Genomic DNA, 16,607 nt, shown 5'->3' with positions numbered 1-16,607 from the left:
AATCCTTTTCTCTTAGTCCGTAGAGGATGCTGGGCGCCCGTCCCAGTGCGGGCTGTATCTGCAGTTTGGTTATGGTTACACTCATGTTGAGTTAAGTTCAGTCAGTCTGTGGCTGCTGTCGGTCATGCCGTTGCATGCGTTGTTGTTGAATGCCATGTTGTACGGCGTGTTTGAGGTGTGAACTGGTATGTATCTCACCTTAGTTTTAAAAATTTATTAAATCCTTTTCCTCGAAATGTCCGTCTCCTTGGGCACAGTTCCTATAACTGGAGTCTGGAGGAGGGGCATAGAGGGAGGAGCCAGTTCACACCCCTTTTAAAGTCTTAAAGTGCCCATGTCTTCTTCGGATCCCGTCTATACCCCATGGTTCTTGAAGCATCCCAGCATCCTCTACGGACTAAGAGAAAAGGATTTACCGGTAGGTATTAAAATCCTATTTTTACTGTTTTTTTTTTCAATTAGATTAAACTTTTTTAAATAAAGTTTATTTTCTCTTTGGTACTTATTATTATGGAGACATAACATTAGCGCTGTGCACTTCTTCCTCTACAACCACTGTTTTTAAATCTTCTACTTTTGAGTTACAGTCCATATATTCAGCGAGTACTTCCTTACCCCCCTTGCTCCATCACCTTACCCTGTATCACTAATCTCACTCCATCTGTTATCATGGGGATAACATGCAGAGAGAGTTAGATTTGGGTGGGTTGTGTTCAAACTGAAATCTAAATTGCAGTGTAAAAATAAAGCAGCCAGTATTATTGCAGCAGGTTACATTGGTTTCCACAGGGAAACATCGGGGGTGTAGAGCGGATCTTGATCCAGAGGGGTGTAGAGCGGATCTTGATCCAGAGGCATCAACAGGCTAAAGCTTAAGGCTGTCCCAGGATGCATTGGGGTCTCTTCTATAACCCCGCCTCCAGGAACTGTGAGCTCAGTTTTCAGTTGGTGTCTGTAGCAGCAGGTCACTTAACAGGTGGGCTGCACTGGGCAGCCCTGAAAAAGCTTTTTCTGACAGCGCTGTATATCATGGTGACACTTCAGCGTTGCAGCTCCATGACATGCCAAGTGGCGTTGCATACTCCCGCGGCTTGTTTCCCGGTACTTGCGGCGGAGATGCTCCGGCTTTAGGCACATGGTTGCAGTTGCTCTCCTGGTTTGCGTTGCTGCTATGGGGAGGAGGTAAGAGGGTCCCCCAGGCGGTACCCGCCATTAAATCGCATTACATTTGCGACCTAGGGAGACGGGTCACAGCGCTGGCGTGGACACTGTCACCGAACAGGTACCCCACTAGACCACCAGGGCAATAGAGCACAGGTCGGGTGTACTAACACCTCATTTAATAAGGCTCGCTAGTACCTGGGGTGGAAGTCCAGCATAGGGGAGCCGGCACTTGACCTGTAGCCTCTCCCCGGCCCAGGGCGCCATCTACTGCAGATTTCTGCAGCGGGGTACACTGTGTTCCACAGGGAATACATCAGCGGTGTAAAGCGAGATCTTCGATCCAGAGACACCATCAGCAAAGCTTTGACTGTCCCAGGATGCATTGGGGCCTCCTCTATAACTCCGCCTCCAGGCATTGAGAGCTCAGTTTCGAGTGGTGCCTGCAGGACAGCAGGTCACCTAACAGGCGGGCTGCATTGGGCAGCCCTGAAAAAGCTGAAGATTTCAATGGACGCAGCGCTGTTATGTCAGGGTGACATTCAGCGCTGTTTCTCCGTCACCTCCCAAGTAGCGTTGCATACTCCCGTGGCTCAGATCCCGGGTTCTTGCAGTGGAGATGCTCCGGCTTAGGCACACAGTCGCAGTGCTCTCCTGGTTCGCGTGGCTGCTGCGAAGGAAGGAGGTAAGAGGGTCCCCCAGGCGGGACCCACCACTAAATCGCGTTCCTGTCGCAGTCTAGGGAGACGGACTGTGACACATGAGAGTGAAACCATACAGCAGGTACAGGCACACACAGTCACATGGCAATGCAGAGATTATTATAAGCACAATAAAACTGCACTGGACTATTATATATATAACACAACGTGGTCCTGGACCGGAGGTATATATCAGAATACTCGTACAATATATTCTATAATAGGTACACTCCAGGACACTGTTACCGAGCAGGGACCCCACTGTATTCGCTAGGTATAGGAGCACAGGTCGGGTGTACTAACGGCCCTATTGATAAGGCTCTGTAGTACCAGCGGTGAGGCCCAGCATAGGGGAGTCGGCGCTTGACCTGTAGCCCCTCCCCCGGCCCAGGGCGCCATCTCCTCATAGATTTCCCACCTTTGAGCTGCCTCTCACTCTCCCTCAGTTCCTGGCAGAGACGCTGGGCGCTATCTTCTGAGCATAGCTGCTACTGGTCTCTGGGATTGCAGGGCAAGGTCTCCCCTGTAAAGCTGCCTGTCCACAGCGCTGAGACTTTACAGACACTTGAATATTCTACATCTCTTATTACAGACAGCGTTAGTTAAGAAAGAGTGTACCTATTACAGAATATATTGTACGAGTATTCTGATATATACCCCCGGTCCAGGACCACGTTGTGTTATATATATATACTAGTCCAGTGCAGTTTTGTTGTGCTTATAATAATCTCTGCATTGCCATGTGTCTGTGTGTGCCTGTATCTGCTGTATGGTTTCAATTTCATGTGTATCCCATCTAAGGTAGCTATCACTATATTCTATACCCGAAGGGACTAGGTGCGTCAGAGGCCTCTAATATAGTGTACACAGTACTTATCGCTATACGGATATTTTACTGTGTCTCAGTCACGTACACTGGGATTTAGTTCACAAGCGTGTATCCTGACGCTGTTTGTGTACTCTGGGGGTCATTCCGACCTGATCACACGCTGCCGTTTTTTGCAGCTCAGTGATCAGGTCACTACTGCGCATGCGTATGCACTGCAATGAGCAAGCTCGTCGTACGGGTACAAAGCGGATCGTTGCTGGGCGATGGATATGACGAATCCATTCGCACAGCCGATCACAAGAAGATTGACAGGATGTCAGCTGGCCATTTTCAGGGAGTGTTTGGAAAATCGCAGGTGTGTCCAAGCATTTGCAGGGCCGGTTTCTGACGTCAATTCCGGGACCGGACAGGCTGAAGTGATCGCAGCAGCTAAGTAAGTTCAGACCTACTCAGAAACTGCAGAAACTGTTTTTGTACTGCTCGGCTGCACAAGCGTTCGCACACTTGCACAGCTAAAATACACTCCCCTGTGGGCGGCGACTATGCGTTTGCATGGCTGCAAAAAGTAGCTAGCGAGCGATCAACTCGGAATGACCCCCTCTGGCCGTATGTTGTGTACTCTGTCTGGCTTCATCGTACTAATAGCTTGGTTGTTGCTTTTTTACAATGGCTAACAACAAGGGCAGTAAAACTCTGGAAGCTCCTGTAATTTGCAAGGCATGCTCCAGAGGTTTACCTGAGGGGGAAGTATTGTGTGATGGTCTGTGTTCTAAATGCCATACACCTCTCAGTCAGCCTGCAGCTCCTGTAACTACAATGGAGCCACCCTGGGCTATGTTCACTACCCTCCTGGGGACTCTGGTGGACCGTTTAGCCACCCCTATGAGACCTTCGATGCCACTGCCACCACAAGTTGTCCCTATAGTAAATCCATCTTGGGCGGAAAGTTTGTCTACCCAGCTGCAACAGTTAAGTCAGTCTTTGGTTAGACAGAAATCTACCCCAGGTCACTCTCATGTCTCTGGGTCCTATGGGCGGGCTGCTTCCTCCTCACAATCCACTAATCTTTCTGATGTTTCCTCTGATGAGGAGGAGGAGCATAAGGTCCTATCAGACTCTGAATCATGTGTTACTGATGAGGATTCTGCCTTCCAGGTTGATGTCCTTGTCCTGGTGGATGCTATTAAGCAGATCCTACAACTCTCTGAGGATTAGGATTCCACTACAGTGGCCAAGAAAACTGATATGTATAAGCAACATAAGGTGGTTAAAACTGTATTTCCCCATTCTGATCATCTCGTGGACATCAGGAAGGAACCCTGGTCTACCCCAGGTAAGAAATTTCTGCTCCCTAAACGGGGTTTGGCTCGCTGTCCTCTCCCTGCAGAGTTATGTAGTAAGTGGGAGAACCCACCGCTGGTGGATTCTCATGTCACCCGTCTCATGGTGTCATCTACTCTGCCTGTCACCACTGTCACCTCCCTGAAGGGACCGACAGATAAGCGTGTGGAGGGATGCCTGAAATCTATATATACCCTCGCAGGGGCCATTCATTGGTCCACTATAGCTGCCTTTTGGGCCGCAAAAGGGTATTGTGAGGCGTGGGTTCAGGCGTTAGAGGATGAACTGCCCACGGATATTTCTGAAAAGGCCAGTCAATACCTGTCTCACATATGCACAGCCACCTGTTACATTCAGGAGGCGTCCTCTGAGGCGGGGGTAATGGAAGCAAAAGCGTCATCCACGTCTATCTTGGCTCGCCGGATACTGTGTTTATGGTCGTGGAAAGTGGATCTGGACTCCAAAAAGACCTTGGAGGAACTTCCCCTCACTGGGTACATTTTATTTGGAGAGGACCTAAATAAAGTAGTGTCTGAATTAGCAGCTGTTAAGACTGCTTTTCTTCCTCCTACTAATCCTTCTGCACAGAAAGTGAAGACTACCATTTTTCATTCCTTTCAACCTCAAGGGAAAGCTAAGGGCCAGTCTTACCCCAGACAGTCTCATGCTCCCAAGACCCCCAAGCCCAAGAAGAAACAGTCCTAGGCATCCCGTCAGCCTGCTTCAAAACAAGACAGGCCTGCTGCATGACGGGGCGGGCCTCCCTATGGGGGACCCCAGGGTGGGAGGCCGACTTCTACAGTTCGCCCAGGTCTGGTTAAAGACCACTTTAGACGCTTGGGTAATGGACGTTGTCTCTCACGGGTACGCAGTCTCCTTCAAGAGACCTCCCCCTCACCAGTTCAGCACTACGGTACTCCCTTCCGATCCGTTGAAGGTGCAGGGTCTACAAATGGTGATAGATTCCCTCCTGAGCACAGGAGTGTTTGTGCCGGTACCTCGGTCCCAGCGTGGCAGAGGCTATTACTCGACCCTGTTTCTTGTGCAGAAACCCAATGAGTCTTTTCGGCCAATTTTCAACTTCAAGTCACTGAACAAGTTTGTAAGGGTCGCCAAGTTTCGTATGGACACATTGCGCTCTATTGTGCTGGCGATGGAACCCGGAGATTACATGGTATCCCTGGATATACAGGATGTTTATCTGCATATTCCTATTGCCATATTGCATCAGGAGTTCCTGCGGTTTTCTATTGGCTACAGTCACTACCAATTCCAGGTTCTGCCGTTTAGACTGGCCATGGCCCCTCGGATCTTCACCAAGGTTATGGCAGTGATGACGGCGCACCTCCGTCGCCAGGGAGTCAGAATCCTGCCTTACTTGGATGACCTGCTGATTCTGGCGAGTTCCCACGATGTCCTCCTCAGCCATCTACAATTGACAGTGAGTTGCTTACAAGCCCACGGATGGCTGATCAACTGGAAGAAGTCCTCGCTGGTCCCAGTTCAGAGCATGGTGCACCTAGGGGCGCTCCTGGACACACACAGTCAGAGACTGTTCCTGTCTCCAGACAAGGTCCTGAAAATCCAGGACAGGATAAGACACTTCATCCGTCACCCCAGAGTGTCGATTCACTCAGCGATGCAAGTACTTCGCCTGATGGTGTCGACTTTCGACATGGTGGAGTACGCTCAATTTCATTCCCGTCCTCTGCAACGATTAATTCTTGCCAAGTGGGACGGCCTGCCTCATTGGATCTGATCCCAAGGGATCTTGTTGACTCCGGAGGTTCGTTTGTCGCTGACCTGTTGGCTGCAGAACCAGCACTTGAGCAGGGGCCATCCCTTCTGGCTCCCCGACTGGGTCCTCCTGACGACGGATGTCAGTCGAAGGGGATGGGGAGCAGTGTTGGAGCATCACTCCTTTTAGGGTCGGTGGACCAAAGAAGATTCACTCCTCCCGATAAACATCCTAGAGCTGTGGGCGGTGTTCAATGCATTGTTATTTGCCCTGCCTCTGGTTCGGAAGAGACCGGGTCAGGTATGGTCAGACAACGCCACGACAGTGGCATACATAAAGCAACAAGGCTGCACTTGAAGCCGCATGGCTATGAAGGAAGTGTCAAAAATCCTTTGTTGGGCAGAACGCCATCCGCTAAGTATATCGGCAGTGTTCATTCCGGGTGTCCTGAACTGGGAAACGGACTACCTCAGGACGTACACGCCGGAGAGTGGAGTCTTCATCCAGAAGTCTTTCAACTCCTAGTGGACAGGTGGGGTCTACCAGACGTAGATCTAATGGCGTCTCGACACAATCACAAGGTTCCAGTCTTCGGATCATGGACCAGGGATCCTCAAGCAGCATTCGTGGATGCACTGGCAATTCCATGGAACTTTCGGCTGCCCTACATGTTCCCTCCAGTGTCACTCCTGCCCAGGGTGCTGCGGAAGTTCAAACAAGAAGGAGGATTTCTACTTTTAGTCACTCCAGCGTGGTCCAGACGCCATTGGTTTTCAGACCTGCAGGGTCTATCGACAGAGCGTCCTCTTCTACTTCCTCAGTGCCCAGACCTCCTTGTACAGGGCCCTTGTCTTTATCCGCACCTGGCCAGGCTGGCTTTGACGGCGTAGCTCTTGAGGCATCACTCCTGAGAGCCAAAGGATTCTCTGAGGCGGTCATCCAAAATATGTTAAAAGGCCGCAAACCGGCATCTGCACTGATTTATAACATGGTCTGGAATTCTTACTTCACCTGATGTGCTGATAAGAATTATGATGCATACAGATTTAGAATTTCCAGAATACTGGCTTTTCTGCAAAGAGGCCTGGACTTAGGCCTTCGTCTGCCCTCCCTCAAGGTTCACATACCTGCCTTGTCGGTATGGTTTCAGAGAAAAATTGCATCTATACCTGACGTTCATACATTCACTCAGGGTGTCTTACGGATTCAGCCTCCCTATGTCCCTCCTGTGTCTCCATGGGATCTGTCTGTTGTCCTGAGTCTCCATTTAAACCTCTTGAGACGGTGGACCTTAAATGGCTCACGGCCAAGGTCTTGTTTTTACGGTCTATTGCCTCTGCAAGAAGGGTTTCGAACGTAGGCACATTGTCCTGTCGTCCACCATTTCTAATATTTCATTGTGACCGGGCAGTTCTTAGAACTCGCCTAGGTTATTTACCTAAGGTAGTGTCATCCTTTATCTCTTCTGATTTGTCCTCCAAAGAGCGGTATTTGGATGTGGTACGGGCTCTCCGTATATATATGTCGAGAGGACTGCCTCTATCAAGAGGTCAGATTCCCTTTTTGTTTTGTTTGGGTTTCACAAACGTGGCTGGCCTGCGAATAAGCAAACCTTGGCCAGATAGATTAGAATGGTGATTGCACAAGCTTATGCTCCTGCTGCTATTAAATCCCATTCTACTCGGTCTGTTGGACCTTCTTGGGTGGCCCGCCGTGGCTCGTCTGCAGAACAATTGTGCAAGGCGGCTCTGTTGTTGTCTGTGAACACGTTTATTAGGTTCTATGCCTTTGATACTTCCGCCTCCCAGGATTCTTTCTTTGGATGCTGGGTTCTCATACCCGCTAAGGCGCGTCCCCTCCCTTGGGGAACTGCTTTAAGACATCTCCGATGTTTCCCTGTGGAAACCAATGTAACCTGCTGCAGAAAAGGAGAGTTATGGTAGACTTACCATTGTTAACTCTCTTTTTGCAAGGTACACTGGGTTCCACAGGGCACCCACCCTGACGCACTTAGCTTCTATGGGTTTGTATGGCATTAGCCGCTGGTCCCTTCTCCTGTCGTGAGAATGTGGTTCTATGTGACTAACATCTACCTTCTCTCTTACCTGCTCCTGTAATGTATTGGTTAACGAAACTGAGCTCACAGTACCTGGAGGCGGGCTTATAGAGGAGGCCCCAATGCATGGGACAGCCTTAAGTGTTAGCCTTTTGGTGCCTCTGGATCAAGATCCACTCTACATCCCTGATGCTTCCCTGTGAATCCCCATGTACCTTGCAGAAAGAGAGTTAACAATGGTAAGTCTATCATAACTCTCCCTTTACCCTGCACAGAAACAAAATAACCCACCAAATCAAACTCTTTCTGCGCATGTTATATCTTCTCACCTGCAGTGCACATGTTTTTGCCCATTAGAGGAAAATTTTGTTTTGCAATCAACCTTGAATTAGGCCCAGTGTGCTATGTTATATAATTATTTATCTGTGGAAAGCATGTTTGATCTTCTACTTTGTTTGTTACTCTGTTTTAGGCCCTCATTCCAAGTTGATCGCACCAAGCAACTTTTTGCTGCTGGTGCGATCAACTAATCTCCACCTATGGGGGAGTGTATTTTAGCATAGCAGGGCTGTGATCGCTTGTGCAGCCCTGCTGTGCTAAAAAAGTTTCCTGCAAAACAAGACCAGTCCTGGGTATACTTACCCTGTGCGACAAATCCAGCGATGATGGGCTCGGCTTTAACATCAGACATCCGCCCTCCGTTCGCCTGGACACCCCTGCGTTTTTCTTATCACTTCCCGAAAATGGTCTCCAACGGTCAGTTGACGCCCCGGAATGCCTTCCTGCAGTCAACCTTCTTGCGATCGCCGCTGCAACCGTTTTTTTCCGCTGTCAGCGTCGTTGCCCGGCAACGGTGCGTGTGCGCATTACGGCCTCCGCACGTGCGCAGTAGTGACCCGGTCGTAGCTGTGCGAACGAAAGCACGCTGCGATCACGTCGGAATGACCCCCTTAGTGTCTTTTGTTTAATCCATTTAATGAACGCTGGTTCTAGTTTCTTACCATCTATAGATGCATTCCATATGTTGTTTTTATTTCACCAGGCTACAAGAGATAAGAGATGCACCATAACTGAATAATTTTGCTAACAAAATGTTTAAGCCACCCATGGGTGTAGCTATAGTGGGTGCAGGGTGTGCTGTTGCTATGGAGCCCAGAGGCTTAAAGGACTCTGGATCCAGGTCATATAGTTGTCTACCAGGTTATCGGAATTAGCTGCTAAGCAACTGTGGGCCTAATTCAGCATGAGTTGTAGGTTTGCTAAAAGTAGCAAAACTACAACAGTTTTCGCTAGCATGTGGGGGTCCTCCCAGCTAAGGGTCCTGCCCCCCTGCTAACATGTGAGTACACCGCTATACAGCAATGCGCTTACATGATTAGGGTTGCCCCCTGCCTACGCAGCCTAGCTTTTTTTGATCGCTGCAGCTGCGTGATGTCACGCAGCATTCCGCCCCAGCAACGGACGCCCCATTACCCGCCCCCTCCAGGTCTTAGACTGCGTTTTGAAGAGAATGCAGTTTAATAACTTGCGCATGGGCGTACATGCGTACGTTCAAGCATTGATTTGCTGAATCGCTCCATAGCGATTTCAGCAGATCAGCGTCTGATGCTGAATTAGCCCCTGGTTCCAGCTAGTTGTGTGGCCTGAAAACAGGGATTCATCTGTAGAACCGTACCAGAGCTGTTGCTGTCTCATCTCTCGTCTCCCTGCAGCTCCAGGGATAGCCACAAAGCTGGTGATCCCTGGCAGGTCCCAATGCCACAGCATGAAATGGATCAATAGGTAGTGCATAAAAGGGATTACAATAAACAAAGATGTTTATGTTTCTCTATCGTCCTAAGTGGATGCTGGGGTTCCTGAAAGGACCATGGGGAATAGCGGCTCCGCAGGAGACAGGGCACAAAAAAGTAAAGCTTTACTAGGTCAGGTGGTGTGCACTGGCTCCTCCCCCTATGACCCTCCTCCAGACTCCAGTTAGATTTTGTGCCCGAACGAGAAGGGTGCAATCTAGGTGGCTCTCCTAAAGAGCTGCTTAGAGAAAGTTTAGTTTAGGTTTTTTTCTTTACAGTGAGTCCTGCTGGCAACAGGATCACTGCAACGTGGGACTTAGGGGGAAAGTAGTAAACTCACCTGCATGCAGAGTGGATTTGCTGCTTGGCTACTGGACACCATTAGCTCCAGAGGGATCGAACACAGGCCCAGCCGTGGAGTCCGGTCCCGGAGCCGCGCCGCCGACCCCCTTGCAGATGCTGAAGCGTGAAGAGGTCCGGAAACCGGCGGCTGAAGACTCCTCAGTCTTCATAAGGTAGCGCACAGCACTGCAGCTGTGCGCCATTTTCCTCTCAGCACACTTCACTGGGCAGTCACTGAGGGTGCAGAGCGCTGGGGGGGGGCGCTCTGAGAGGCAAATATAAACCTTATACAAGGCTAAAAATACCTCACATATAGCCCATAGGGGCTATATGGAGATATTTAACCCCTGCCTGACTGGAAAAATAGCGGGAGAAGAACCCGCCGAAAAAGGGGCGGGGCCTATCTCCTCAGCACACGGCGCCATTTTCTGTCACAGCTCCGCTGGTCAGAACGGCTCCCAGGTCTCTCCCCTGCACTGCACTACAGAAACAGGGTAAAACAGAGAGGGGGGGCACATTAATGGCTATATATATATATATATTAAAGCAGCTATAAGGGAGCACTTAATATAAGGATATCCCTTGTATATATAGCGCTTTGTGGTGTGTGCTGGCAGACTCTCCCTCTGTCTCCCCAAAAGGGCTAGTGGGTCCTGTCTTCATTAGAGCATTCCCTGTGAGTTTGCGGTGTGTGTCGGTACGTGGTGTCGACATGTATGAGGACGATATTGGTGTGGAGGCGGAGCAATTGCCAAATATGCAGATGTCACCCCCCAGGGGGTCGACACCAGAATGGATGCCTTTATTTGTGGAATTACGTGATGGTTTATCTTCCCTTAAACAGTCAGTTGAGGACATGAGGCGGCCGGACAATCAATTAATGCCTGTCCAGGCGCCTCAAACACCGTCAGGGGCTGTAAAACGCCCTTTGCCTCAGTCGGTCGACACAGACCCAGACACGGGCACTGATTCCAGTGACGACGGTAGAAATTCAAACGTATTTTCCAGTAGGGCCACACGTTATATGATTTTGGCAATGAAGGAGACGTTACATTTAGCTGATACTACAGATACCGTAAAACAGGGTATTATGTATGGTGTGAAAAAACTACAAACAGTTTTTCCTGAATCAGAAGAATTAAATGACGTGTGTGATGAAGCGTGGGTTGCTCCTGATAAAAAGTTGATAATTTCAAAAAAGTTATTGGCATTATACCCTTTCCCGCCAGAGGTTAGGGCGCGCTGGGAAACACCCCCTAAGGTGGACAAGGCGCTCACACGCTTATCCAAACAAGTGGCGTTACCCTCTCCTGAGACGGCCGCACTTAAGGATCCATCAGATAGAAAGATGGAAGTTATTCAAAAGAATATATACACACATGCAGGTGTTATACTACGACCAGCTATAGCAACTGCCTGGATGTGCAGTGCTGGAGTAGTTTGGTCAGAATCCCTGATTGAAAATATTGATACCCTAGATAGGGACAATGTTTTACTGTCGTTAGAACAAATAAAGGATGCATTTATCTATATGCGTGATGCACAGAGGGATATTTGCACACTGGCATCTCGGGTGAGTGCTATGTCCATTTCAGCCAGAAGAGCCTTATGGACACGACAGTGGACAGGCGATGCGGATTCAAAACGTCACATGGAGGTTTTGCCGTATAAAGGGGAGGAGTTATTTGGAGTTGGTCTATCAGACTTGGTGGCCACGGCTACTGCCGGGAAATCCACTTTTTTACCTCAAGTCACTCCCCAACAGAGAAAGGCACCGACCTTTCAACCGCAGCCTTTTCGCTCCTACAAAAATAAGAGAGCAAAGGGCTTGTCGTACCTGCCACGAGGCAGAGGAAGAGGGAAGAGACACCAACAGGCAGCTCCTTCCCAGGAACAGAAGCCCTCCCCGGCTCCTGCAAAAACCTCAGCATGACGCTGGGGCCTCTCAAGCGGACTCGGGGACAGTGGGGGGCCGTCTCAAAAATTACAGCGCGCAGTGGGCTCACTCGCAGGTAGACCCCTGGATCCTGCAGATAATATCTCAGGGGTACAGGTTGGAATTAGAGACGGATCCTCCTCATCGTTTCCTGAAGTCTGCCTTACCAACCGTCTCTTCCGAAAGGGAGAGGGTGTTGGAAGCCATTCACAAGCTGTACGCTCAGCAGGTGATAGTCAAAGTACCCCTATTACAACAAGGAAAGGGGTATTATTCCACTCTATTTGTGGTACCGAAGCCGGATGGCTCGGTAAGGCCTATTCTAAATCTGAAGTCCTTGAACCTCTACATAAAAAAGTTCAAGTTCAAGATGGAGTCACTCAGAGCAGTGATAGCGAACCTGGAAGAAGGGGACTTTATGGTATCCTTGGACATCAAGGATGCGTATCTACACGTTCCGATTTACCCCGCACACCAGGGGTACCTCAGGTTCATTGTTCAAAACTGTCACTATCAGTTTCAGACGCTGCCGTTCGGATTGTCCACGGCGCCTCGGGTCTTTACCAAGGTAATGGCCGAGATGATGATTCTTCTTCGAAGAAAAGGCGTATTAGTTATCCCATACTTGGACGATCTCCTAATAAGGGCAAGGTCCAGAGAACAGCTGGAGACAGCTTTAGCACTATCTCAAGAGGTGCTAAGACAACACGGGTGGATTCTGAATATTCCAAAATCCCATTTAATCCCGACAACTCGTCTGCTGTTCCTAGGAATGATTCTGGACACGGTTCAGAAAAAGGTTTTCCTTCCAGAGGAAAAAGCCAAGGAGTTATCCGATCTGGTCAGGAACCTCCTAAAACCAGGAAAAGTGTCAGTACATCAATGCACAAGAGTCCTGGGAAAAATGGTGGCTTCTTACGAAGCAATTCCATTCGGCAGATTCCATGCAAGAATATTCCAAAGGGATCTGTTGGACAAATGGTCAGGGTCGCATCTGCAGATGCACCTGCGAATAACCCTGTCACCAAAGACAAGGGTGTCACTTCTGTGGTGGTTGCAGAAGGCTCACCTATTAGAAGGCCGCAGATTCGGCATTCAGGATTGGATCCTGGTGACCACGGACGCCAGCCTGAGAGGCTGGGGAGCAGTCACACAAGGAAGAAACTTCCAGGGAGTATGGACGAGTCTGGAAAAGTCTCTTCACATAAACATTCTGGAACTAAGAGCAATCTACAATGCTCTAAGCCAGGCGGAACTTCTCCTGCAAGGAAAGCCGGTGTTGATTCAGTCGGACAACATCACGGCGGTCGCCCATGTAAACAGGCAGGGCGGCACAAGAAGCAGGAGTGCAATGGCAGAAGCTGCCAAGATTCTTCGCTGGGCGGAGAATCACGTGATAGCACTGTCAGCAGTGTTCATCCCGGGCGTGGACAACTGGGAAGCAGACTTCCTCAGCAGACACGATCTTCATCCGGGAGAGTGGGGTCTACATCCAGAAGTCTTCAACATGTTAATAGACCGTTGGGAAAGACCAATTGTAGACATGATGGCGTCTCGCCTCAACAAGAAACTGGACAAATATTGCGCCAGGTCAAGAGATCCACAGGCAATAGCTGTGGACGCACTGGTAACTCCTTGGGTGTACCAGTCAGTGTATGTGTTTCCTCCTCTGCCGCTCATACCAAAGGTATTGAAGATCATACGGCAAAGAAGAGTAAGAACAATACTAGTGGTTCCGGATTGGCCGAGAAGGACTTGGTATCCGGAACTTCAAGAGATGCTCACGGACGAACCGTGGCCTCTACCTCTGAGAAGGGACCTGCTACAGCAGGGTCCCTGTCTTTTTCAAGACTTACCGCGGCTGCGTTTGACGGCATGGCGGTTGAACGCCAGATCCTAAAAGGGAAAGGCATTCCAGAAGAAGTCATTCCTACCTTGATTAAGGCACGGAAGGAAGTCACCGTGAAACATTATCACCGCATTTGGCGAAAATATGTAGCGTGGTGCGAGGATCGGAGGGTTCCGACGGAGGAATTCCAACTGGGTCGTTTCCTACATTTCCTGCAATCAGGATTATCTATGGGTCTCAAATTGGGATCCATTAAGGTTCAAATTTCGGCCCTGTCAATATTCTTCCAAAAAGAATTGGCCTCTGTCCCTGAGGTCCAGACTTTTGTCAAGGGAGTACTGCATATACAGCCTCCTGTGGTGCCTCCGGTGGCACCGTGGGATCTAAATGTAGTTTTAGATTTCCTCAAATCCCATTGGTTTGAACCATTGAAAAAGGTGGATTTGAAATATCTCACATTGAAAGTGACTATGTTACTAGCCCTGGCCTCTGCCAGGAGAGTATCTGAATTGGCGGCTTTATCTTATAAAAGTCCTTATCTAATCTTCCATTCGGATAGGGCAGAACTGCGGACTCGTCCGCATTTTCTCCCTAAAGTGGTATCAGCATTTCATCTGAACCAACCTATTGTGGTGCCTGCGGCCACTAGCGACTTGGAGGACTCCAAGTTGTTGGACGTTGTCAGAGCCTTAAAAATATACATTGCAAGGACGGCTGGAGTCAGAAAATCTGACTCGCTGTTTATATTGTATGCACCCAACAAGTTGGGCGCACCTGCTTCTAAGCAGTCGATTGCTCGTTGGATTTGTAACACAATTCAACTTGCACATTCTGTGGCAGGCCTGCCACAGCCTAAAACTGTAAAAGCCCACTCCACAAGGAAGGTGGGCTCATCTTGGGCGGCTGCCCGAGGGGTCTCGGCATTACAACTCTGCCGAGCAGCTACGTGGTCGGGGGAGAACACGTTTGTAAAATTTTACAAATTTGATACCCTGGCAAAGGAGGACCTGGAGTTCTCTCATTCGGTGCTGCAGAGTCATCCGCACTCTCCCGCCCGTTTGGGAGCTTTGGTATAATCCCCATGGTCCTTTCAGGAACCCCAGCATCCACTTAGGACGATAGAGAAAATAAGAATTTACTTACCGATAATTCTATTTCTCGGAGTCCGTAGTGGATGCTGGGCGCCCATCCCAAGTGCGGATTATCTGCAATACTTGTACATAGTTATTGTTAACTAATTCGGGTTATTGTTAAGGAGCCATCTTTAAGAGGCCCTTTCTGTTGTCATACTGTTAACTGGGTTTAGATCACAAGTTGTACGGTGTGATTGGTGTGGCTGGTATGAGTCTTACCCGGGATTCAAAATGCCTCCCTTATTGTGTATGCTCGTCCGGGCACAGTACCTAACTGGAGTCTGGAGGAGGGTCATAGGGGGAGGAGCCAGTGCACACCACCTGACCTAGTAAAGCTTTACTTTTTTGTGCCCTGTCTCCTGCGGAGCCGCTATTCCCCATGGTCCTTTCAGGAACCCCAGCATCCACTACGGACTCCGAGAAATAGAATTATCGGTAAGTAAATTCTTATTTTTAAATATCTTCTTTGTATTATACGAATTGTTTTTATAAAATCTGAGGAGCTCTGCTTCATTTTTATTGCTGATTTGCAGTCTCAAAACATTTCAGTGAAAGTAAAACTATTAGAAAAACAACAGATATGAAATATGATAGGGTTCTTATATATATATATATATATATATATATATATATCTCTCGACCAAATACTCTCCTTCTGCGCTGTTCTGAGGTTAATTGGATACAATAAAATACAGTATTCCTTGGGAGGGGCTGCCTATTTCACTAAGTCCCTTGTTAGGTGGGACTAGATACAGAAAATATGAAAAGAAAAAAGGAAATTGGCGCCCAAAGGTTATTTTAACCTATAAATACAGGGAACCCAGTGGGTTTCACAATTATCATTACTTTTAAAACATAAACATGAACTGTTCTTTCATAAAAATTTATTAAAATGTACAGAAGCAAAGAAGCATTTCCATCATATTACACAGACAAAATGATGTAATTTCTCTTCAAGTACTCCGTCACTGAAGTTGGTAGAGGAATATCGGCAACTTAGTGCAGTATCTTTATTCTTCCCTATATGATATTCAGAGATAACATCAAATATAACAACTCAACGCGTTTCGTCTAGTGACTAGACTTCATCAGGGGTATGTCTTTTGGTATTAACATCTATCAAAATGTAATCAATCAATCAGGGTTTTTCAAAGAATAACTTCAGAGCATCACAAATGAGGCTGCCGAGGCTTCAAGCCGGTCTCATATATTCAACTGATCAGAATTCAGCTACTTCCTATGTTTCTAACTTTCAATAGGAAGGTGAAAACAGCAAGATCCTGCCAAAAATGGACCTCATGGGTCAAGTATACTTGCAAGGATACTGGAGTACCACTGGCTGTCTGTTTGGAAAGTTTTTTCCTGTGTGAATCTGTACGGACATCTTACCCGTATCTATATTTCACGCTTGTATTTGACGCATGAGGTCCATTTTTGGCAGGATCTTGCTGTTTTCACCTTCCTGTTGAAAGTTAGAAACATAGGAAGTAGCTGAATTCTGATCAGTTGAATATATGAGACCGGCTTGAAGCCTCGGCAGCCTCTTTTGTGATGCTCTGAAGTTATTCTTTGAAAAACCCTGATTGTCCACTTTGATTACATTTTGATAGATGTTAATACCAACAGACATACCCCTGATGAAGTCTAGTCACTAGACGAAACGTGTTGGGTTGTTATATTTGATGTTATCTCTGAATATCATATGAGGAAGAATAAAGATACTGCACTAAG

General features: G+C 48.3%; 1 protein-coding gene across 3 annotated transcripts in view; it reads left to right on the top strand.

Moving 5' to 3' along the window:
* Window positions 1-16,607, top strand: part of SMARCA1 (SWI/SNF related, matrix associated, actin dependent regulator of chromatin, subfamily a, member 1) — a 504,496-nt gene that overhangs the window by 137,371 nt on the left and 350,518 nt on the right. Inside the window, exon 1 of one of the 3 annotated variants that reach the window (XM_063937260.1) lies at window positions 1,054-1,182. The exons of the other annotated variants lie outside the window; for them this stretch is intronic. Within the exon in view, the coding sequence (XP_063793330.1) occupies window positions 1,136-1,182 (47 nt within the window). The 5' untranslated portion in view covers window positions 1,054-1,135. Of the gene's footprint in view, window positions 1-1,053; window positions 1,183-16,607 lie in introns of those variants that run through there. 3 annotated transcript variants of the gene reach the window in all.

This window comes from Pseudophryne corroboree, chromosome 8 (genome assembly GCF_028390025.1).
Source record: "Pseudophryne corroboree isolate aPseCor3 chromosome 8, aPseCor3.hap2, whole genome shotgun sequence".
Lineage (NCBI taxonomy): Eukaryota > Metazoa > Chordata > Amphibia > Anura > Myobatrachidae > Pseudophryne > Pseudophryne corroboree.
This window is presented reverse-complemented; position numbering and strand designations above follow the sequence as displayed.